Source organism: Pinus tabuliformis, chromosome 7 (genome assembly GCF_031772625.1).
Source record: "Pinus tabuliformis cultivar Carrire ecotype Pingquan chromosome 7, CPIR1, whole genome shotgun sequence".
NCBI classification, from domain to species: domain Eukaryota; kingdom Viridiplantae; phylum Streptophyta; class Pinopsida; order Pinales; family Pinaceae; genus Pinus; species Pinus tabuliformis.
In genome coordinates, this window is record NC_142293.1 from 1,970,312,032 (window position 1) to 1,970,337,928 (window position 25,897).

General features: G+C 39.2%; 1 protein-coding gene across 1 annotated transcript; it reads right to left on the reverse strand.

Annotated features, from left to right (window-relative positions):
* Window positions 1-8,051: 8,051 nt before the first annotated feature.
* On the reverse strand, window positions 8,052-9,005 carry LOC149256361 (uncharacterized). Its single transcript, XM_089455338.1, has one exon. It carries the CDS (start codon window positions 9,003-9,005, stop codon window positions 8,052-8,054), a length of 954 nt encoding a protein of 317 aa, XP_089311464.1.
* Window positions 9,006-25,897: the final 16,892 nt, after the last annotated feature.

Genomic DNA, 25,897 nt, shown 5'->3' on the forward strand with positions numbered 1-25,897 from the left:
CATAGTGCAATTTCACATTGTGACAAAGATTGCCTCAATATGAAAATCAACCATAGTCAACCATGGTCCAATGTCGCATTCTAACAATGATTGTCTCAATAGGAAATATTATTCATAGGGTTTATAATATTGATCTTATGGTTAAATATAAATACCTTGGGTTTATAATCATGTTAACCATGGTCAACCATGTTCCCATGTCACATTGTGACAAAAATTTTCTCAATATCAAAATCAAGCATTGTCAACCATGGTCCAATGTTGCAATATGGCAAAGATTGTTTCAATATGAAAATCAACCATGGTTAACCATGGTCCAACATCTCATTATGACAAACATTGTCTTAATATGAAAATCAACCACATTTATTTAAGGGTTTATAATATTTATATTAGGTTTGAAATACCTTTGGTTTATAATATTTATCCCCTGGGTTTATATTCCATTAGATTTTTAGTATGAATCCCTTTGGTTGATTATTCCCTCGAGTTTATAATATCAATCTTTTTGGTTTATTAATCTAAGGGTTCTTATTCCGAAGGTTCAATATTATTCATAGGGATATAATAATAATCCTTGGTCCTAATATGAATCCCCTTGTTTTATAATCATGATCAACCATGGTCTAACATCAGATTATGACAAGATTTTTTCAATATGAAAATCAACCATGGTCCAACATTTCATTGTGACAAAGATTTTTTGCATATGAAAATCAACAATGGTCAACCATGATAATTCTAGGGTTTACAATATTTATCCTAGGGTTTAGATACCTTGGTTTTATAATATTAATCCCTTAGATGTAATATTATTCATAAAGTTTAGAATATTAATCATTGAGTATAATATAAATTCCTTGGGTTGAACTAATTAACAATAATGAACATAAACTAAAAACAAAATCAATGTTTTCTTAATCATTATTATTATTATTATTGTTAATTAATTAATATTAATATTTCTTAATTAATAGTAATATGTAATTTAATTAATAATAATAATAATAAGAAATATTATTATTAATAATAACAATAGTATTAGATAATTACTAATAACAATAGTTATTTTAAAATGACTATAATAATACTTTATCAACACTATAATTAATTATTAGTATAAAATAATAAATTATTGTTAATTATGATAATAATAATATTATTATTATTATTATTATTATTATTATTATATATTTATCAATATGAATATTAATTCTATGATTAATATTAGATTTATACTATTAATGCTTATTGTCATTTTTCAACTACATTTGGGTTTATAATATCAATGATTCCTAGGATTTATTAATCCCTTAGGTTTATAATCTTAATAATCGAACTAGTTTTTCAACCCCTTAGGTTTAAAATATAAATCTGTTGGGTTTAAAGTATCAATCTCTTGGGTTTAAAATATTAATTATTGGGTTTATATATCCTTTGTAATTTAAGTACTTGACACATTTGGATTCCTATATCCAGTTTCTACTTTGTAACGTGGCTTCTGCCACACTACAGCATATGCCTTGGCATCTACAACATGTAATTACTATTAACATCTTTTTAATAGAAATTGCGCACTCTATTTTCCACGGAAAAAAAAAAAAAAAAATATATCCTTTGTAATTTTAATATTGATCCCTTAGGTTTGTTGATCACTTAGGTTTATAATATTTGTCCCCTGGGTTTACTATTTCCTTGGGTTTATCATATTTAACTTTTGGGTTTGTTAGTCCCTTTGGGTTTATAATATTAATAATTCCTTGGGTTTATAATTTAACCTCTTGTGTTTATAATATTAATAGTACCTTCTATTTATTAATACTCATAGTTTATCAATCTCTTGAGTTTAAAATATTGGTTCGTAGGGTTTATTAGTCTCCTTGGTTTAAAATCTTATTTTTTAGGGTTTATTAATCCCACGTGTTTTTAATATTGATTCCTTGGGTTCATTGATCCTTTAGGTTTATAATATTTATCCTTTGAGGTTACTAATTGATTGCGTTTATAGAATATTTATCTCTCCCCACACTCCCTCGAATGATAGAATTTGTCACATTTGTGATACTAAGAAGATGGAAGTTGAAAAGTGCTTCCTTTTATACTACCTGGCTCTTCTTGACATCTCTCTCAATTCCCTATCATCAATTACACCTCCAATCTTCTAGAATTATTAAGCCAACTCAACTATAGCAGTCTTAGAACGCTTCTTTCCCTGCTCTTTGATCACAGAAAGAATATTTTGAAGAATGAAAATTACATTTCCTTTTCTTAAGGTCTGATAGAACACATTGGTCTTACTGGACGTTAAGCATCATCATTATAATATTAAACCTTTGGGTTTATTAGTCTCTTTGGTTTATAAAATTATTAATTCCTTGGGTTTATAATTTAATTCCTTTGGTATTTGATGTATAAGAAGAAGTTGTACAACATGGAAGCTAAGAGGCTCCCAAAAATTCCTTCTAACTCTAGTCAAAACTACCTTTGGCTCAAGAGATGGTGGCATAAGCATGTGAATTCCTCACTCAAAAATTGGGACATAAGGGAGATGATCCTCTCAGGGAACAAAGATAATATTAAAAACATTATTACTTCCAAATTTAAGGATATGTTGTGGAGTGATGAGGAGTTAGAGGGGAAAATAAAGTTAAGATACTGTAATGAGGTAATCAACCCCACACCTGCTAACTAGAATTACCTTTATATATTAACTAATGCTAAGAAGTGAATGAATATTGCAAGGATAAGAGCTAATTCTCATGAGCTCTAGAGTGAAACCCGTAGTTTGTATATTCCCAAGATTCCTTTGGATGAAACAATATGCCTCCTTTGTGATACTAAAAGAGTCAGGTATGAAAAAAACTTTATCTTTGATTTCTTGACCCTTAATCCAATATGTTCTCATTTCCATAACATTTTCCCCATTATTAACCTCATTGACTTGTTGAGTGAGGAAAACTACAATGACCTCAGAACATTTCTTTCCCTCATCTTTTATCGCAAAACTAAAATCTTAAATAACCTCAATTAACCACCTCTTTCTTAAGGTCCAATAGACCATATTGGTCTTAGTGGACGTTATTCATCATCATCATCATCATCATCATCAATATCTTGGGACCAATATTTAAAACATAAGGAATTAAGATACCCTAAGAAGCAATAAACCCTAGGGTGTAAATTTTATAATATATTGTTATTAAAAATTATATTATTAAATTATGTATTATTATATATATATATATATGTATATATATATATATATATATATATATATATATATATATATATATATATATATATATATATATATATATATATATATATATATATATATATATATATATATATATACTCCAAGTAAATATATAAATATTGACAATTATATTAATAAATCTATAATAATTATTGATAATAACATAATGGTTAAGATAAATACATATCAATTTTTTTTTTTCTCAGTAAGACTACTCTAGGAAATTATATTATATACAGAGAGAAATTACATGCAGTGAAACAAGTTTTCCAAGGCCAGCGATGGCACTGTGGTATTGCAGCTGACATTTGCTTGCATTGTGCGCTGGATGCCCCAAAACCTTATCAAAAAGTCCTTGTTTAACTTTGACATTGCCCACGCAGGGGCTGAGACTCAAAAACACTACCCACGCAGGGGCGAACCTGTATATTAGCAGACTTCCATAATAAACTAGGTGACATAATTGAAAACAGAGCAGGACCTATATAAAGATTACCAGACCCATTCATAATAAGCGACCAAGACAGAGGACCGCAAAACAGGACCAAGCGACCAAGACAGAAGACTACAAAACAGGACCTGAAAGGAGGGAGGATGATGGTGCTATTCTTCTGGCTCCAATTCTTCCGGGTCCATCTCCACGACCGGGTACCCAAAGCCTTCGAAGGGGTCTTCCTGGACCTCTTTCGCTCCCGCTCTGGACGACGACGCCTCCTGCGTCTGAGTTTGGATGGGCGCCTTCCCTTTTGCATCAACTGCTTGATCCTCGACCTTGTCCAACGGATTCGCAGAGGGTAATTCTCTGCTGCTTGCTCCATCGAGGTCCTCCTCTGCGTCTCTGGCAAAGAGGATTGAAATATGGGCATTAAGATTGCCCAGCTTAAATACTGCTGTGCCAAATGCCGGAAGCGCAGGCTGCCCTGGCGGTCCCTCATTCGGGTCGGAGGTGTCCATGAACTGAGATACTTGCAGGTGGGGAATTCCAACTCTACGAAAACAGTAGCGACAACAACAGTGGTGATGCCCTTCTGCCGTTGCGGGAGGGCGAGAAGCTGCCCCACGACCAGGCCCTCTTCGACATGGTTGTCTTTCTCTTGTTCTTGCCATATGAACAGAGAAATTGCCCAGAATGTCTGCTTCATGGATCCAATTCCCAATCTCCAGAGTCTCCAGAGGGCAAAGAATGTTCCGGCTCGTCTGCACCTAAAACTGGTCTTGCCAAGAATGTCGCTGCAACATCCTTGCTCCAGCCTTAAAATCCATGGCCCTCTCTTGGAACCTGAGCGCCATGAATGCGCTCTTCTCTCACCTTCTGCCAACATTAATTTTCATTAAGAACTGGAGCAGGGGCTCCCTCATTTATTCCCCCGGCATGATGTGCCTCGTCCCTCCACGGGCTAGCTCGTGGCAGCTCTTGCTGGCCATGTGGCCTTGCCATGCTTTCAGTACTTTCACCCGCATCCGGGTGGCTTGCATCTTTCTGGATGAGGCAGTTGAGTTCCTTTGCTTGTTGTTGGTTTTGAATGATGGCCAAGGATCCTGAGCAGATGACCTGGTTGTTTTCAACCCCAACATTGGCTAATAAATCTGCAATCTTATTGCCTTCTCTCCGTGTGTGAGTGAAAGAAATGGCTTTGTTATTTCTGAGAAATTGCTCCATGATCTGTAGCCTGGCTTCTAGTCTCCAACTTGGGGCGATTTTCCTGGCTTGGGATCCATTCTGTAGGTGAGTAGCGATGTTGATGAGCAATTGGGAATCCCCTTCCACGATCAGGGGCTGGAGATTAAGCTGATCCGCTAATAGGAGACCTTGCCATAGGCCCTCTAGCTCGGCCGAATTGTTAGTGTCCCACCCCATATTTCCAAAGTAGACTTGCAAGGTAGTGCCTATATGGTTTCTTAAAATTCCTCCAAATCCCGCCTCCCCCGGATTTCCTTTGGACGCTCCATCAAAGTTGAGTTTGAAGGAGTTGTTGGGGGGGGGTTTCCAGCAGCTATCCTCTGCTCTGGTGCTTCTGGAAGATAGCTGTCTGTTGTCTACTTGTGGCAATTGTAACTGCCAATTGTTGAAGATGTTTCGTTCATTGTCAGCAGAGGGGTAATCTTCCTTCGACCAATCTCTGAGCATTATGGTTTCCTGAAGATTTTCCTGAATTCTGTGCCAGATTTCCTCAAAGCGGGAGCTTGCATTTTTGGAGATGCGCTTGTTCCTTTCCTTCCAGATGTTCCAAAGGGCTATGCCTGGGATAATTCTCCATAAGTGGTTGAGGAGCTCACAGTTGTAGGGACTTTTTGGCCACAGCCTGAGAGTGTTGATGATGTCGTCATCTACTTTGCATCGTTTTTGACATCTGAAACTTATTTTTTTCCATATCCGGTTGGCTAGAGGGCAGGAAGCTAGAAGGTGCTGGAGGTTTTCTTCATGTTGAAAGCAGTTATGGCATAGGGAAGGGCCTTGAAAGCCTCTTCTTCTGAGTTTGTCCCAAGTGAGGATTTTCCTGTGCCCTACTAGCCAGAGGAAGTGGGAGATTTTGGGCCAAGCTCCTATATTCCATAGATTGCTCCACAGAGGATCTGAAGTAGGAGGAGGGTTATTGATCAGCTTGTAGGCTTCTGCTGCGGTGTAGGTTCCTTTCGGTTTATACCCCCATCTGAGAATGTCAAGGCCCTCATGATATCGAATTCTTCGTTTCCTTAATACTTCCTCAAGGTCCTCTACGTCTCTGCTGTTGGCGTAAGTGAGAATTTGATTACCTTGTTTCCAAGTCCTGTATCCCTGCTCCCCTTCCTGTGTCCAGAAGAGATGAATTTTTTCCCGTAGCTGCTCCTGTCTTGTTGGTATTAGAGTTGGCGTGAGAGTGCTGGTAAGCCTGGGCATTTGATTCCATGCATCAGACCAAAATCTTGCGAATTTCCCATTCCTGATCTCCCAAAAGCTATGCTGTTGGATTAATTGATAGTGCTGCTTGTCAGCATTCCAAATTGAGGACCCTTTCTCCGTGGGCGTGAACCTGATGAGTTCTTCTGTAGGCCTGTGGTTGGCATACTTGGCCGTCCAGATTTTGACCCAAGGCTTTTCCGGGTTCGTCATCCATTGCCACCAGATCTTGGCATTCATGATAGCATTACTGAGTTCTGGATCCCGTAGGCCAATGCCACCATTGCCTTTGGGCTGGCAAGCAGTGGACCATTTAACCAGAGCCCATTTGCGGTTTGTGGCTGAGCTGCCCCAGAGAAATGCGCGCTGAAGGTTTCTGATTCTTTTGATGACCCACTTAGGAGCTGCAAGAACTGAAAAAAGATAGAGCGGCATGGATTGAAGGATGGATTTAATAAGCACTACCCTGCTGGCTAGGTTGAGAGATCTGTAGGTCCAGAGATTGAGGCGGGAGTCAAGCTTTTCAAGAAGGATGTTCCAAGCTGGCTGTTTTAAGGCAGAGGCAGTGAGGGGAGCGCCAAGATATTTGGAGGGAAGCGTTGCTGCAGGGATGCCCAGAATGCGAGTGATGGCAGATTTGACTTGAGGCGGGGTGTGAAAGAAAAAAATCTGCGATTTGGAAGCATTGACTTGGGTACCAGAAGCCTCAGCAAAATCGTTAAGGAGGGATTTGAATTGAGCTGCTTCCTGGGCAGAGGGATAGCCATAGAGCATAGTGTCATCAACAAATTGTTGATGAGAAGAGGCAGGGGTTTGATGGATCGAGATGCCCTTGAGCTTACGCGCGTGGAGAGCATGCTTTATGTGTCTACCAAGACCCTCCGCCATCAGCACAAAGAGGAAGGGGGATAAGGGATCCCCTTGCCTTATACCACGCGAAGGCTTGAAGGGGCGGGAAGGGATACCATTAATCAGGATGGAAAAGTGCGAGGAGGTTATGAGGTTCATGATCCAACGGATCCACAAAGTGTCAAATCCAAAGGCTTTTAACATCTGCTGAATGTAAGACCAACTAAGCTTATCAAAGGCTTTTGAGAGATCCAATTTGAGAATCATACCTGCTTGCTTTGAGTGCTTGAGGGAATGGATGATCTCATGCGTGAGGAGGATGCCATCCATTATTTGTCGCCCTTCCACGTACCCTGACTGTTCCGGCGAGATTAGCATAGGAAGGAGGGGCTTCAATCTGTTGGCGATGACTTTGGTTATGACTTTGTAAATGACATTGCATAGGGCAATGGGTCTAAACTTGTCAGGTGTGATGGAGTTCTCCTCTTTGGGGATGAGGGCGATGAAAGTGGAGTTGAGGGAGGGGAGGAGCCATCTTGTAGTTCTGGATTCCTCAACAATTTGCCACACCTCTTGTTTGATCAGGTCCCAGAAAGCATGGAAGAAAGTGGAGGTAAATCCGTCCGGGCCTGGGGCTTTTCCCTCTTTGAGCTGCTTCATTGCTTCGTCAACCTCCTGGGGAAGAATGGGACTCATGAGAAGTTGGTTGTGATTCTTCGTTATGAGTTTAGGCACATTGCTGATTATCTTTTCAATTGCTGGTTGCCTATCATTTGTTGGCTCCTTATGGACAAGCTGGAAATGACTCAGGAGTGCTTCTTCAATTTCTTCATGCGATTCTACTTTTTCCCCTGTCGGTTTTTGGATGAAGGGGATGGAGTTGTGTGTTCTTCTTTGCACCGTGGTTCTATGGAAAAACTTTGTGTTGCGCTCCCCTTCTTTCAGCCACCTTACCCTGGATTTTTGTCTCCAGTAAATTTCCTCCTGTTTCCTCCTAGTTTCCATTTGACTGTTGATGAGTCGTTCTTGTTCCAGGGTGGTCTCCGAGTGTCCCTCTGTAATTATTTTTTATTGGAGATTCTTCAGTTCTTGTTGCAGCTCTTGCTGCGCCGTGAAGATATTTCCAAAGATTTCCCGGTTCCACCTTTTGAGTTGATTTTTGAGGAATCGCAACTTCTGTTGAAATTGATACAATCGAGCGCCTTCCGGTGGGACAAATGAGGTCCAGGTCGTTTTGACGAAGTCCTTGAATGCAGGATGAGATAGCCAGAAGCTTTCGAATCGGAATGGTCTCTTTGTCTGATCTCCGGGTCTTCTCCATTGCAGAGCTATGGGCCAATGATCCGATCCCGAGTGGGCGAGAATTTCCGCCGAGAAGTCGCCGCCAAGGTGCACTGAGTTATCAGAAATAAGAAATCGGTCCAGTTTGGAGGCAATACGGGAGTTACCAGCTCTGCGATTGCTCCAAGTAAAGGTTCCATTGCAGAATGGCATGTCGATGAGGGAAGTTGCTTGGATGAAGTCTTTGAAGTGTGCTACATCCGGCTCCAGTCTGTGTCTTCCGCCAAGCTTTTCCTCACTTTTAGTAATCATATTGAAATCCCCTGCCATTATCCATAATGGGTGGCTTCTGTTGTAGCTGAGGGCTTCGATTGTGTCGAGGAGCCTGATTTTGCTGCCTGTATCTTGCGGAAAGTAGACGTTGGTTAGGTTGCCATGAGTGTTGGTACCCAGGATGTGGAAGGCTGCTTGAATGAAATGATGAGAGGCGTGAAAGTCTTTGAGTGCAACCGCTTGGGAATTCCAGACTATAGCTAGCCCCCCTGAGGCCCCCATAGCATCAACAGATACAGATCTACATCCTGGCCAAGCCTTGGAAAGTATCTCTTCTAGGGTGGAACTGTTGCATTTTGTTTCCTGGAGAAAGCACATCTGAGGCTTTTCCATTTTTATCATATTCTTCAGCATTCGTAATTTTCCGGGGCTATTAAGCCCTCTTAGATTCCATGATGTGAGCTTCATTTATCAACTACTTGTGGAGGGACTGTAGTACTTCGTTAGCTTTGCATATCTACCTGAATCAACCAGGATTTTTCCAACTTCGATGGTTCGCTGAAGATATGTCTTCCGTCCTCTTTTCTTGAAGTCTTTTGGCCTTAGGTGGTTGTCCCAGTGACTGCCTGGTTGTATCCCAAGTTGGTGTTGCTGAAAGGCCTTGGAGATAACCATTTCGAGCTTATCGAGTTGTAGCTCTGAGATGGATTCGTAAGCCCTTTTCCTGCATGCTGTTTCTAGCTCCTGAATATCTAGACCGTTGAGATCTACACCTTCCGTTCCTTCATCCATTTGCTGCACTGGTTCATCTTCATCCTTGTGGTGTTCTGAGTCTTGGTAGACATCCTCCTTTCCATCGACTTCCATATTCTTGTTTGGCTGCTCAGGGTTAGTGCTGAGGACGGTTGAGGGAGCGGTAGGGGCAGAGGATTTGGTGGGTGGATCGGTGGGAGGAGGATGGGATGATGAAGATGGGCGCGAGGGGAAGGGATCCGAGGTAAGGGGTTGGTCCTCAGAGGTCTGGGCGAGTATGTCAAAGCTATTCTTGGATGCGGCATTGAAGGGCTGGTTGGGCTTAGGTTTAGGACCATTCTGAGGCTTCTTATGCATGCGTTTTCTGTGTGTGACTTTGGTGAAACCATCCTGAGATTGATTTTCAGGGGGTGCATGGGTAAAGTCATTGACATTGAGAGGGCAGTCCCTGAAGAGATGTCCTAAAGCATGGCATCTTCTGCATCTAAAGGGAACATGCTCGTAATCCAGCGGCTGGGACCATTCTTCATCTCTATGGGAGAGAGTGATTGATTCTGGTAGAGCTTCATTCAGTCGAATGAAAACACAAATTCGTGCATAGGATATGTACTTACGCATTTTGGTTTCTTCAGCTGTTTTAATGTATTCTCCCACTCTATCTCCAATGCTTTTGAGTATTCTTTCGTCCTAGTATTCATCCGGAAGGGAGTAGAGTCGGATCCAGACCGGGGCGCGAGTTAGATCTTCTTTGTCTGGGTTGAATCTAGGGATCCAATCCCTGAGATAGAGTCCTGCTGCATTGAAGAAGTAAGGCCCTCCTTCCAGGATTCTGTATTTGTCCTCTAGACAAACAAAGATAGCAGTGAAGAAACCCTTTGGCCCCAACTGAAGGGTAACGTCCACTTTGGGTTTCCACTTCGCCGCTATCCACCCATATAAGGCCCGTTCAGTCGGCCAGAAACCAATGGATTTCCCTATGAGGGCATGCTCTGTCATATACTCTATTCTTTCATCTATTATTTCTCCTGGCAACTCGATTCTCGGCCTTTCCTTGGCGACAGGTCGACATGTGGAAGAAAAGACTTTTTGTCTTTGATCCGGAATATCATTTCCTGCTGGTTCGTGACTATCCTCATTTGTCTGGTGATCCTTCTCATTGTCCTCCGTGTACTGCTGTTTCCCTCTGTTCAAAATTTCCTGACTCACTGAGCCAAAGATGACTGTCGATTCAGATGGGCGATGTGTGGGGGAGGGCTCTGACGCCCCCCCCTGGGGCTGTTCCATTGCCCTGGCTAAGATCCTGCAGCTCTGTCACGCTGCAGCACTGTGTTTGCTTGCCTGATGCGCCTGCTGTACATAGCCGATGGCTCCGTTAGGGTTTGTTCTCCTAACCCCTGATTGCATTCGCCTCAACTCCCGATCTCATATTATGGTAATTCCAAATATCTCAATCTGATTGTAAACCGAAAGGTAGTGGGCTTGGCCCGGTTTAGACTAACTACTCGCACGACGAGCTACGACCTTGCTCGGGATTGAACACAAGACCGGTCCGTCATGACGAGGCCGACTTTACCACTACGCCGCCTCCACGACCTTAGATAAATGCATGTCATTAATAATCACTAAATGTTTTTTTACAGAAAAGGATAGTGGATATATTAGATACTTGGCCTTAACGCCAAAAAATGGATTACATAGGTGAGTCTAATTCCACAAGTCCCGCTCAACCATGCAAGGCCATGGCATTTATGCTTAGCTCACATCTCTTTTCGACTGCTACTATGTAGTCTATTACAGAGATTTTCCCAACTTTATGGATACATCCAAACTGATTTAACAAAAGGCAGTAAAACATGGAAGCTATCTAAATTAAGGAATTGGTTCCCATGTTTCCTTTCGTCCTCTGAGTAAGGCTCCAGCCATAAGGAGGGCTTCTTTGTTGGCTTCGATGTCAGCCTCCTTATTATTAGCTCTCAACACATGATAGAAATTTAAATTCTGGAAAGAGTCTCCAAGATCTGTTACTCTAAATATCAACCTTGCAAGCCTTAGATCCATTGGCTTAGAATGTGTTACCATAATGTTAATGATAACCTGAGAGTCCCCAATTACATTAGCCTCCCTGATGTTCAACATTTTCAAAATCTTGAGACCTTGGAAAAGAGCCAAAGCCTCAGCTTGAATGCTAGAAGCTATGCCCAAGTACCAGGCGAAACTGTGTATCCTTATGCCATCGGGATTCAAGATTATGCCTCTAGTGCTAGCTCTTCCTGGATTGGCCTTTGCAACCCCATCAAAAAATAGGGAGTATCTCTGTTGTTTTGTGGCCCAACTCTTGAATTCATTTGTTGAAAGTCTTATTTTCCAATCTTTCGGGAGGGAGATACTATTTGCACTATTTTGGAACTGAAGATAGAGAGAGGAGCCCCAATATATATCTTGCTGGCTGAGATTTAAATCATCTTTAAGTTCTCTTAGACTCTCTTTAAGTTGGCTTTTAATATTAACTACCACAAGCTTGGCCTCCTATTCATAGCTTCTAAAGATCCTTTTATTTCTCTCAACCCAAAGCTGGCAACAAATTATTTTAGGGAGAGCAGTCCAAGCAGCTCTGGTAATTTTGTATTTTTGGGGGAGGCCCAGGATACCTTTGCAGCCATTTATCAAAAATATCGGGGATGGAGGAAGGAAACACGATGCTGGAACTCAAAGTTCCTAACAATTTTGTCCAAATCTACAAAGTAAAGGTGCATTGAAGCATCAAATGAATTACGCTTTCCTGGTTTACCTTACAAAGGCTGCACCTTGAAGGACCGTGGAAACCATGTTTCTGGAGATTATCATTTGTCAAGATTTTGGAGTGACAAAGCAGCCAATTGAAGAAGTTGATTTTAGGATAATTAAATATCCCTTTCGAAGGCTCAGGGTTCATGGCCACATGGGGGCGCTCACACAGCTTGGCGTAACCTTGAGCAACAATGTATCCACCAGTCACTAAATGTTTTTTTTTCTCTGTAAAGTCTAAGTCTATTAAGAAAATAAAGATATGTACAAAGTGGTTACAATTCGAGAGGAGGCCTCAGCCAATCCTCAGTTGGAAAAACATGGTTTTTACCAAATAGCACATCAGTCGCGATTACATTGAGGTCTTGCAGACGAGATATTACATATCTGAGGAAGTCTGGACCTATATTGACAGCTAAAACCAAAAAGTTTCTGAAGTGGACAAAAACAGATAACTGGGCATCCAAATCTTTAGCATTTAACTTCCTATCCCAGACTTTAAAACCAAAAATAAAAAACATGAAAGCAGGTTGGCTACACAGCCAGAGATTACTGATCTGAATTAGCATGCTTCGGGGATGAAGGCGCCTTCTCCCTTTCCGGACTTGGCGAGGCTATCCAGGTTACACCACCTTCTTCGTCTAGCACTGGCTCGCCGTTGGGATGAGTTACCAGGTGCATGATTCGAGTGTATCCATGAGAAGGACCACCAGAAGGTCCCTCTATCCATGCTGGAGTCGAATTTGGGTTCTGATCCTGAACCAAGGCATTCTCCTTGGCGAAATGCGGTGGCTGAATTTGTTCAGAAGCCGGAGGTTCTTCATGCTGACGACCCGCGCGATACACATGCCCTGACAGATCCCCAAGCAGGATGCTGTCATCTTGAGAGGGGTCGTTGTCAGAGGGAGCCGAACTGGAGGAATTCCTTTCCTCTTCTACCACCGAAACAGTAAAATTGATAGTAATGATAGGCCTATTTACCTCACTCTGGAATGAAAAACTAGAAGTCTGAAGCGAGCTGTTCGGATGAGCCCCCTCGGCTTCCAGCGACAGAGGAGAAGGCGGAATTGCAGAAATCAGATTAACATTCGAGGGAGTCGGATATGGTCGGCCTCCTCTGTTGCCATAGTTGCTGCCTCGCCGAGGAATGCCATGCCTGTGCATTATACTTGCGGGCACAGAGAGCTTGTACAGGCAGAAAGAGCTCCGATGGCTTGTCAAGGAGGGAATACTATGGAGCTCCTGGAACCTACCGAACCAAACATACAACATACTGCGGCAAGACGGGAGCGGCATTGTATTAAAGAGCCAAGGGGCATTAATGCCATGACTTGATAACAGTACCCAGAGCCCATGCGCCTTCATTGTTACCATGCGTGAGGTGAAGTATAACTGGTTTCGAGACAGCTCCATAGTAAATGTGAATGCCTTGAGCGTATAAATGCTATCAACCCCCTGTACCTTGCAGCACGCCCGACTGCCAGCAAATATGCCAGCTGTTGTTTCGGTGATGTATTGCATTGTTATCTGGAAAGAGCACCCGCATCCGGGTGGGTTCTTTTGAACTGAGCTATGTCACTGAGGACAATCTCCTGAATTTTGACTCTCTGATCCTCTGTATCAAGGTTAGATATAGGACCTTCAAAATGACTGTTTTTGGCTTCCACTCCAAGATTGGCAAGAAGGTCGGCAAGCTTGTTGCCTTCCCTCCTGATGTGTTTGCAGGAGATTGCTTGATGTTGAACCGTCCAAGTGTAGATTAGCTCTAACCTTTGAGCCATTCGCCAACTTTTTCTTACTTTGTGAGCAGGAGAACCGTGCAGCATTTTAATGAGCATTCTGATTATGATTTGTGAATCCCCTTCGACAATGAGAGGAAAGAAACCATTTTTTTGAGCTAATTTCAGACCTCTCCATAGACCCTCCAATTCTGCTGAGTTATTTGTGTCCCAACCTATTGATCCCAGATAAATACATTGAGGAATGCCCATGTGATCCCTGATGACTCCTCCATATCCGGCCTTGCCTGGATTTCCTTTAGAGGCGCCATCAAAGTTGAGCTGGAACATGTTTATGGGAGGCGGGACCCAAGTATTTGGCTCTGAACCCTGCATTGCACTATTCTTTGTCCCTGCTACTATTTGATTTATCTGAATCCCCCAGTTATCCCATATTGTTTTTTCCTGAGGTGTAGTAGGGAAGTCTTCTGCATGCCATTCTCTGGTTGAAAGAGTTTCCACTAGGTTTTGCTGAATTTTAGTCCATATTTGCTCTAGAGGCAAAGATTTATTTTTGAAAATTCTACTATTGCGCTCTTTCCATATATTCCACATTAAAAGTCCTGGTATTAGATGCCAGAGAGCATTGAGTAAGTTGCTTTGAAAAGGCGGTTGTTCCCATTTGCACATAGTCGCTTTAATGTCTCCCTGAACTCTGCCTTCTTTTTGGCATCGAAATGCTGCCTTCTCCCAGAGTTTTCTTCCGATTTGGCAAGTCTGCATCAAATGTATAGCAGTTTCCTCCTCCTTCATGCACATTAGGCATATTGACGGTCCTGAGAAGCCTCTTTTCCTGAGATTATCCCAGGTCAGGATTCGGTTGTGACAGAGAAGCCATAAGAATGTAGAAACTTTCGGCCAGTTAGCTGAGCGCCAGATGACTTCCCAGATTTTATCTTTGTTGAGCCGATCTTGGATAATGATTTTGTATGCTTCCTTTGCAGTGAAGATTCCTTTCTCTTCATATCCCCACCTGAGGATGTCCATACCCTCTGAGGTTGTGACTTGTCTCTTTTGAAGTTCTGCATTGAGGTAATGTTTCGTTTGCTCAGGGCAGTTGGTTAAAAAGTGAGCTGCATCTTGCCATTGCCTATGCTCCTGATTGGTGTCCATTTTCCAGAACATTCTTACTGTGTCCTGTGGTATCATTTCTCGTTCTGGAATTTGATGATCTTGTAGAATGTCCCTTAACCTCGGTAATTGTTGCCATGAGTCCTGCCAGAATCTTGCTGTGGTTCCACTTTTGATTTCCCAAAAACTGTGTTCTTGTATTAGGCTCCTTTGTTGTATTGCTGAGTTCCAAAATACCGAACCCGTGCTTATCTCAGTCATTCTTATTCTTTCTTCCATAGGATAGTTGCTTGTGTACTTGGCTGTCCAGAGAGTGGCCCATGGAGTGTTGGGATGAGCAAGCCATCTCCACCAGATCTTTGCTCCCATTGCTCTGTTGCTGTGCTCAGGGTCCCTTAACCCAATACCTCCTGCTATTTTGGGGAGACAGACTTTGTCCCACTTCACTAAAGCCCATTTTCTGTTTTGCCCCGAACTGCCCCATAGAAAATTGTGCTACAGAATCTTAATTTCTTTGAGAACCCATTTGGGGGACGCAAGGACCAGTCACTAAATGTTATTATTATGTTAAATGTGAATTATATTATAGTTTTAAATATAACTATAAATATATTAGAAAAATTTTAAGTAATTAATAATATTATATTAATATACAAAATGATGCTAATATAATAAGTATAATTATATAAATAATAAATAATCTTCCTATTATTATTTATATAGTTATTGATAATGAGAAATAGTTAGCCTTTAACAAAATACACCTATCACTTATTAATGAGGTGGGGGGTTGATATATGCCTATAAGCATATATCAACCATATTAGTAAATTTGATTATGCTAGTATATATTTGATTGATCAAATTCTATAATAAAGAAAAAGATTCTACAAATCTTTTACGTCACAACTTGTTGAGATGGATTTCTCGTATTATATATTTGTTGATGTAGGTTTACAAATATTTGAATTGAAATGTTGATTGATCAATTGTGATTGAGATTTTCCATATCCAATTTTACAATGTTAAGAAGAAACCTTTGTTGTTGGTATTCAACATTCCGAAGAAAACAACTTCTGACTTTCAATCTTTGATTTTGTGACTAAAATAAATTTTTATGTTGAATTTGTAACTGTCTCCAGAAATCAATTTCTGACTTTGTTGCTGACATCCAATGACTGGAATATATCGGCGTAGTCTCGCTCTTCTATGTTTTTGTTGTTTTTACTTTTAATGAATTTTATTTAAATGTAAAGATATGTCGAATTGCCATATGCAAGTTTTGTATTTTTTTTGTATTTTGCAAAATGAGAATGTCTTAAAATTTGATTCAATTATGTTTAACTCTTTTTTTTTAGAAGAAAAAAAAGATGGCTTTATTACTATAGCTAAAGTCCAGTACATATTTCAAAAAATAAAAATCTAAGGATGGTTACAGTTTGGTCATTATGTAAGCTTTGTCTACCATGATGGACTAATTTTTAGTTACTCAACATCTAACCATACAAAATGCTATCCATATCCAAAATAACATTTTACAACAAACAAAAGAAGTAGTGCTAAATATACTGAATATTCTACTATGAGTTCATCATAAATTAAACAAGATAAAGAGAAAAGAAGCAGGATCAGATTTTGTTATGACAAGTATATCACTCCTTCTTGTCTGATGTTCTTGTCCATTGAAAGTTTGTAGTTCATGACCCTGTATTGTCCATCTAGGCCTTCTTTTGACAGTTTATCTGCCTCCTTATTTGCATCCATGTAAATATGATTTATGGTGTAGGATGTTAGGGAGCCCAACATTTGTTTTATCTTATTGACCTGTGTTTCTAATAGAGGCTAGTTATATTCAGCCAATCCATGTATCCCTTCTATGAGAGATTTGGAGTCACCATAGATGTTGATGTTGTGCAGTTGTTTCTCTTTTCCAAACTAGAGTAATCCCCATAGTGTAATTATTTCTTCTCTGGTGTTAGTGCCAGGGCCACCATGCCAAGAGAGGTTGTATTTTGAATTTATGTCTAGCTTAAGTACCCTTCCACATCCACACAATCCCACTTGTGCTGCTCCATCGAACCATCTAGCAGGCAGGCTTATATTGAGATGTTCACTTTTCATCGTTGTGTTCCTATGAGATTTTGCATCATGTGGTATGGCGTTCATCCAAGATATAGCTCTCAAAATGATTATGTTTTTATCGACAGGATGGACCTCAAAATATATGCTAATTCTTAGCATTCCATATCTCCCAAATTATATATATATATATATATATATATATATATATATATATATATATATATATATATATATATATATATATATATATATATATATATATATATATATATATATATATATATATATATATATATATATATATATATATATATATATAGATATAGATATAGATATATATATGCATCTCTTTGGTATTTATTATATTATTGGACCAAAGTGACATGTTATGTTCTAAGTGAGATTCCATGCTAAATGGAATGTTTAGTAATTGAGTGATACTTCTCCAAACCTGTGTAGTTGAAGGAAAAGAGAATAAAATATGTTGTGCAGTTTCTATGGAGTCTTTATAGAAGATGTAAAAACCAAGTCCTTGGAATCCTCTTGTTAGTAAGCTGTCTCATGTGAGAACTTTATTATTCCATACAAGCCAAGAAAATAAATTTAATTTTAATGGGATCTTCAACTTGCATACCATGTAGAAATAATATGTATGTTGTAGATTGTGTCTCTATATGATGTAAAATGTGTATGATTCAACAACAATGGGAATCTTCTTGTACAATTTCCCACTCCATGTGATGTTTTTGTTGAGATCATTGTGTAATAGGCCTATCTGGCTAAGGCGAGTGGTGAGTTATTTCCATTCAATGGCACATTACCCTACTAGCCCCATGTCTACAACTTCTTTCCAAATAGGACAATCATTTTAATATCTTCTTATTTCTTGTCCTAGAAATATATATCCATTTCTATTCATGATTTCCTATGTGTGACCATGTAAGTTCCTCTCTCTCTTCATACCTTTGATGTAGTCTGTACCAACAAGAATTTTCCAACCATTTCCAAACTCGCACTCCATCCTCATGCGCCACCAGAGGATGATTTTCATGAGACTTCTCCAAATTAAAGACCCATTTGTTATGATGTTGGTATTATTCCTGAAAAAACCCTCCTTATTATATTATCTCAAGTATTTTGAGTGAATGATATCCTTCTAGATCCAAAGACCATTTATAGCTCTCCAAAACTATTTTATCAGTAGAGCTTGTCCAAAAAAAATATTTTCCAGGAATCCCCAAACACAGAATTCCTTAGAAATTGCCAGGTCAGCCAATTTGCAAAAAATAGGTTTTGCAGGAGTCCCTGCATCACTCAAGAGAAAGTTGGTCACATAGACAATATTTTGTTTGCAATGGATTTTGGGATCATGAATAGATGTGCTAAGAAGACATTAATCTATTATAGAGTTGCATGTACAAGTATGTATCTTCCTCTGAGTGTGAGTTATATGTATTTCCAACTACTAGGTTTCCTTTTATATTTGTCCAACAACCAAAGCCATTCCATTGTCCTGTAGTTATTGGGCTTGAGATTATATCCCAAGTAGGTGAATCCATCCTACAAGGGTGCAGTCAGAACTCTGAAAATACCTGCAATGTAGTTTATTTCCAATATGTTTCCAAAAGAGAAGCATATATTTTGCCATTTTTTTGCAGCCCAAAAGCTACACCATATATGAGGAAAATGTAATGCATAGCAGAAGCATTGTGCTCTAGACATAATGAAAAAGGTTAAGTATCACCCACAAAGAATAAGTGAGTAATATTGACCTATCTAGTAACTTGTAGCCCATGAAATAAACCATAGGATTGTGCTTCTTTAATTTTTAAACTGAGCCCATCCATCACAAGTACAAAGATAGGAGGGGAAAGAGAGCATCCTTGTTTGAGACCTTGACCTGCTCAAAAAAACGATGGGGCAAGTCCATTGATCACTATAACGAAGAAAACCAAAGTGATACAAGTTGTAATCACTCCACATTTTGTGGATGGAGTCCAATATTATAGAGAATAATCCTAATATATGACTAATCCACATAGTCAAAAGCCTTGTGCAGGTCGATTTTTATCACCACAGACTCCTTCTTACAAGAATGGATATAGTGTATACATTCTTGTGCAACTATAATAGTATCATGTATCTGGTGGTTGCATAAAATACCAAATTATTCCATGAAGACATGTGAGGATAGTACTTTGTTGATACGCCTTGTGATAACTTTTTAGATCAACTTGTATAAGATGTTACATAGGGAAATAGGCCTGTAATCCCAAATTTTTTTTACGGAAAAGGTCTTGAGGATGAGGGCTAAAAAGGTTGAATTGATGGCACTAGTGATCATTCAACTGGTCCTAGCTTCTTCCACCATCTCTAGAAGGTTTTTTCCCATCAACTCAAATAAATGTATAAATAATTCTACAACCCTTCCAATCGGACCTGGGTTTTTATCCTTAGTAAAGGACCCTAATATCTAAGGTATTTCCTCCATGCTAATAGGACTATAACGTTCATAATTTTCATTGTCATCAAACAAAATTCGATACTAATTAAGAGCCTATATTTGATCATCAATGTGTACTTCCTCCCCAGCCTTGTAGAAGTGTTCAAAAAAATTCACTACTTCTTCTTGTATCTTAGGAGTGGTGTGTTTCATTTTCCCATTAGATGATTCAATCTGCTATATTGCCTTGATATGTTTCTAGTTGTTTGCATAATTGTGAAAAAGCTTTGTATTACAGTCTCCCTCGCGCAACCATGTGCTTTTATCTTGACTCTCTAGGTAGTGTCATGTATACTAAGGATCTCATCTTTCCTATATTCCAACGATTTAAGGTTATCCAGATCCTCCAGAGTGAGATTTGTTTCCTCCATAATCCTACCAAAAACAGAAATGTCATGGGATATGCTCTGAAATTCCACAATCCGCTGTTGTTTTTTGTTTCTTTCCCATTTTCTAGTTGTGGATTCAATTATGTTGAGATTTTAAACTAGAGATCTCATCGTTGATTCTTCTCGTATGTCAGTCCTCTCATACTAAAGGGAATGTGATAGGTCATTATACCTAGAATCATCCAACCATGTTTTGTTAAATTTAAAAGGAATCCCCTTGTACATTATCCATCCTTCACATGATAATAATTGGAGTGTGTTGAGTCATCGAAAAGGTATGCATATATTATTTATTTTATTATCCTTCTCCTTAGTTATATCCCTTCTACACCCTAAAGTGTTAATATATCAAGGGATTATGGTAAAAATAAGGAAATTATCTATCATCATGATTTAGCTAACTATCATCACTCTTCATGCAGGAAAATGACAAAATGGAACAATTGTTGTTCCCTAGCCAGGAAACAGCGTACAAGCAGCAAGCCAAGTATGGAGCACACAGTTATGGATAAGAACAAAGAAGATCATAGCATCAGCACAAAATACAAAGAGTTAACTGAGGATGGAAGATTGAGCGGATCCCTCGGGATCTCTTGATCTTGAGGGATCGTTGTTACTATTTTACCCTTATTATTGCTTGACCATTATGAAAGGTAGCGATTGTAAAGAGAACGAGAGGAGAGATTATTCAGAAATTACTATTGTATTGTTACTTTGATCATCGACTCTCATTGTTGAAATAGAGTACGAATTGTTGTAACTATTTTGCAAATGATTAATACATAATACATTTTTTGTTCCTTCTCTCATACTAAAGTAATCCAGTGGTGTTCATTAGCGGCTAAGGGCCTGGCCCTGGTGGATTCACTTATTGTTCCTGTATCATTCGTTTACAGTTTCTACTATGTGATGGTTTGTTTTAATTTCCATTTGTTGTAATCACATCACTTTGCTATTTCATATTCTCAGAATTACTCTATTTTACATGTTGTGGAAGTATTGGTTCAAGTTGTTATTCAATTACCTATTTCAGTATTTCTTTATTATTTCATATTGAGTCATTTGAGTTCAGCATTCTATTTCCAATCTAGTAATTAGTTCAGCGTGTTGTCATGAGATTCTCCACTGTAAGAACACTGACTATTGTTGTCTACGCTCTCAGACTGAGATATCTATTGTTAATATTAGAAAATACTTTTGGAATATCAAATCAGTTAAAAGAGAAATGAGTTCTTGCTATTGTATTCTTGATTGATACTTGAATGAATGTTTGATTTGGTTTTATTAGCGAGATTTAGCATTATTTTAATTGTAATTTGAGTGCACTAGAAGTATCCATTTACTTTTATGTTTCAAAGCACTGTACTGCAATTTAGAAACATTACTCTTGAGTAAATCGCTACCACATACTGTGTACACTATTGAAATAAAAAATCTTGCCCAAATTGATAACTAATGTGAAGATAATTAGGAGTTAAAAAGACACCTTTTATACCTCAACATTTTAGTGTCGTTTCTGAGGAGAGTGTAGCCATTTCTAAGGAGTAGAGTGTATCCGATGAGTGCCTGTTAGGAGAGAATTGGGTATTAAAAACACAAGGTAAGAACTTGCGTATGAAGCATGTAAAAGCCCTGCTGCCCCACCCGCTTTCCAGCTGAAATGTTAAGAACTTAGGGTAGAAGTAAATACTTGAGTTGTGTGTATGACTAAGAATAAAAAACTTGAAAACAATCCAAATCCACTACCCAAACCCGACAAAGCTAAGGGACTGGTGACCCTTGGTCGATCAACCTTCATAGAAGACATCATTAAGAAAGTTGAATCTTAGCCATCAGTAGACCCTAAGAAGGTTGCTTCCAGACAACCTACTGGCTCCCTTCAGGCCACAAATTCACCATCTGTAGCCTTTGCTAAGGTACATAGAAAAACAGAATAGACTGAGCAAAATTTTCAAGAAATTGAGAATTCTCGCCCAATTTCTTTACAAGAAGGGAATTCTAGTAATCTCCGTGAAGGAGGAGGAGAAATAGGGGAAACAGACGAGCCAAGATCCCCTCTCGAAATAATTCAAACACTCAACATCCCAAATAAGGGGAATGTTGTTAAGTTTATCCAAAAGGAAGCAGGAGAACCTGAGGAGCCAAGATCCCCCCAAGTAGTAGTTCAGTAAGAAACACTCATTGTCCCATACTAGGGAAGTGTTGTTAAGCTCATTCCTATTCCTTCTAGTCATCCTGGGAATAACTCTCTAGAAATCCCAGAAGGGTATTGGCACATATTTGATCAAATGGCCCAGAACCAGCAAACACCTCAAACCTCCACACTACAGTATCCCATCGTGGACACAACAGTTAACACACCTATGAAAGCCATTCCTCTCCAGAATATTCCTACCTCCCATGGGCTAACATCAGAGGATCCAGACGCATTACTATTTGAGTTTGATGTATTATGCCGGGGGTATGAATATACCACTGATCCCCAAAAACTAAATTTATTTCCCTCCACATTAAAAGGAGCAACTTTACGATGGTTTATGGGGTTAGGTGGGGGCATTATAAATGACTAGGATCAGATGAAAACTACTTTTATAAAGAAATATTAGGACTATTGCAGATCTAGAGAATTAAAGGATGAGATATTTCAAATGACAGTAAGACCTAGTGAAACACTGGAGGAATATGTAGAACGCTTTCAATACAATCTCCAAAGATCTCCTTATCCATCTTTACCCTTGCCTGACAACATGTTAAAAACTACACTAATTAATGGAATGAAAGAACAATGGATTGAATCATTAAACATTATATGTAAAGGTGACATATATCAGGAAAATGTTGCTCACATAATTAATTTGTGTATCAGGTGTTCAAGAGGTAGCATAAGACTGAAGCAAGCAGAACGTGACATGATCACAAGGGATAAAAAAGTCTCTAGTGGAGGAATAACTCATGCAGAAATCAGAAATCTACTAGAACGTTTCAAAACTGATATTCCAAGGACTCTGACAATGTAGTTGGACGTTATGCAGGCCAAACAAAAGCAAGTAGAAGCAGAACAAAACTTAGCGATATTCTGCCCTAGATGCAGAAAGAAACATAGCAACAAAGAGTGCCCACTGGGTACGATCAAAATTTGTGCTATTCGTATGAAAGATCATGCCATGGAAAGCTACCCATCACTCCCAAGACTGAAAGAAGTCTACAAAGAAGTAGAAGAAGAAACATAACCAGTTTACCTACTAAATCAGTGTTGCCACTGGCAGTCGTGACAAACATGTATGCCCATTGATCCATCCTCTTCTTTTCAGCCTCCTTAGTATAATGCTCAATAGTATAATGGAATGGGGCAGAATCAGCCACCTTTCTCCAGCTGGTCACAACAACCATTCCCCATATCACCATGGCCAAATCAAACAAATAAAACCAATTGGCCGGACTTTCCTTACTGTCCACCATTTTGGCAAAATAATGCATATTCAACACAATGGTCACCCTCCACCTCGCAGAGTCAAAACTAGTAGTCGAACTAGTAAAGACTCATAAATCAGCCAGCTGGAACAATCCCTCTCCCTTAATCCACATTGCCAGCACCTTATACATTGCAACAAAATCCCCAGACGAACTTAAGACTGCAGCTCCCAGCCCAACCCACCCCGAACTCCAACAACAGACCAGTTCAATCTGTGCAAATAATTGAAGGACCAGAACCAGAAACCGAGTTAAGGCAGTGCAATAACCTTCAATTAAGATCTGGGTGTATAATATAATTAGAGGGAGATAAAAATGTTCAAACTGAAAATCTGTTACCTATAGAACAAACACTACAAGAAGAGAATCTGGTTAGACAAAAAACCCATGAAGAAGCAACCACCTCTTCTCCACCATTCACAGAACGACTAATCATACCTCACCCAATAGAACATCTTGATTTTGATCTTCTGGGAAAACTAAAAAATTTGTGCATAAAAATACCACTCCTCCAAGCTATTTAAGATATCCCAATTTATGTAAAAACCATCAAGGAACTATGTATGAAAAAGCCAAAGAGGAAAATAACAACAAATCCAACTGTGCATGTAGTCGGTATCCTATCTAACTTACTATTAGGAAGAGAAACACCTATGAAATATGAGGACCCATGAAATCCTATAGTCACAGTGCAAATCAATGGATGCTCCTTTCCCAATGCCTTAGTTGATTTAGGAACAACAATCAATATTCTTACAACCACCACTTGTCAAAAACTTGGCATTACATCATTAGATCCAACCACAACCTTATTGGAGTTGGCTAATCGATCAGTAGTTAGACCAGAAGGCACCTTGGATGATGTAATGGTGTCCGTAGACTCTTGGGAATACCCTATAGAGTTTCTGATCATCAACTCCAGAAACCGACCGGATGGACACCCCTTAATTCTAGGCAAACCTTGGCTACCAACTGCGGATGCTTACATTAGCTGTCAAACAAGGAGCATGACTATAGCAAGAGGAAGAAATGTAAAGAACTTAGCCTTATACCCTCCAGTGTAGCCAAGTTTAACAATAATCAAAACCATAAAACAACTTGTATCATACCTAACTGAAAACCTTAGATCACCACTAACCATAGATGCTCTCGAATTTAAAGACCAAACAGAGGACGACATCATTAGCAGCTTCATTAACCAAATAGAAACCAGATCCCATCTAAAATGTCACATGATCGAAGCAACATTCGATAGTGAAGTAGAAGAAGATCCCTTAAAAGATACTAACGATCAATCAATACCAACCACCTCTGTTTAGAACAACAAAACCATAGAGATTGATCCAGGAACAACTTTGAACATTAACAAAAACCTAACTACTTTTGAGCTCCTGAGAAAATATAAAGAAGCCTTTGCAGGGGATCACCTAGACATGAAAGGAATTAATGCCCAATTGTGTACGCACCACATCTATATAGAAAATGATGTTAGACCCATTCGCCAACCCCAACGGAGATTAAATCCTCATCTTAAGGATATTGTGAAAGCTGAATTGCAAAAACTTTTAGATGTAAAATTCATCTACCCAATATCTGATAGCAAGTGGGTCTCTCCATTAGCAGTGGTGCCGAAAAAGAATGGAAAGTGGCGGATATGTGTTAACTATAGAGAACTGAATAAAGCAACCCAGAAATACCACTTCCCCCTTCCATTCATTAATTAGGTCTTGGACACATTAGCAGGAAGGAAATTATTTTCTTTCCTAGATGGCTTTAGTGGATACAATCAGATTCAAATTGCCCCTGAAGATCAGGACAAAGCTACCTTTACTTTCCCTTGGGGAACATTTGCTTACAGGGTCTTACCCTTTGGGCTATGCAATGCACCTACCACATTTCAGAGGGCTATACTCAGCATTTTTTTAGATTCGATAAATGGAGGGCTCAAACTATATATGGATGACTTCACACCTTATGGGGATGACTTTGAGGCACCATTACAAACATTAGAAAAAGTGCTGCAAAAATGCATTGCCACCAGGCTCTGTTTAAGCCATGAAAAGTGTCATATGATGATGACCGAGGGACTCATCTTAGGTCATTATATCTTAGAAACTGGAATACAGCTAGATCCGACTAAAACTCAGATAATTCTATTAATAGCTACCCCTACCACACAAATAGAGGTACGTAGTTTTTTGGGATTTTCTGGTTATTATAGAAGATTTATAAAGAATTTTTCTTAGATTGTTGAACCTTTATATGCACTAACAGGAAATATTGATTTCATTTGTACAGATAAGTGTGATAGTGCTTTTGAGGATCTATAAAAGCTTGTATCAACAGCCACAGTGCTAAAGGGCCCAAACTGGGATTTTCCATTCCAGTTTTCATCTGATACTTCAGACACAGCAATCGGAGCAGTTCTTGGACAGGAAGAAGATAAAAAGCCATATGCAATATATTATATCAACAAAAATCTATCTCCTACTGAATTAAACTATACTATGACTGAAAAAGAATTTTTAG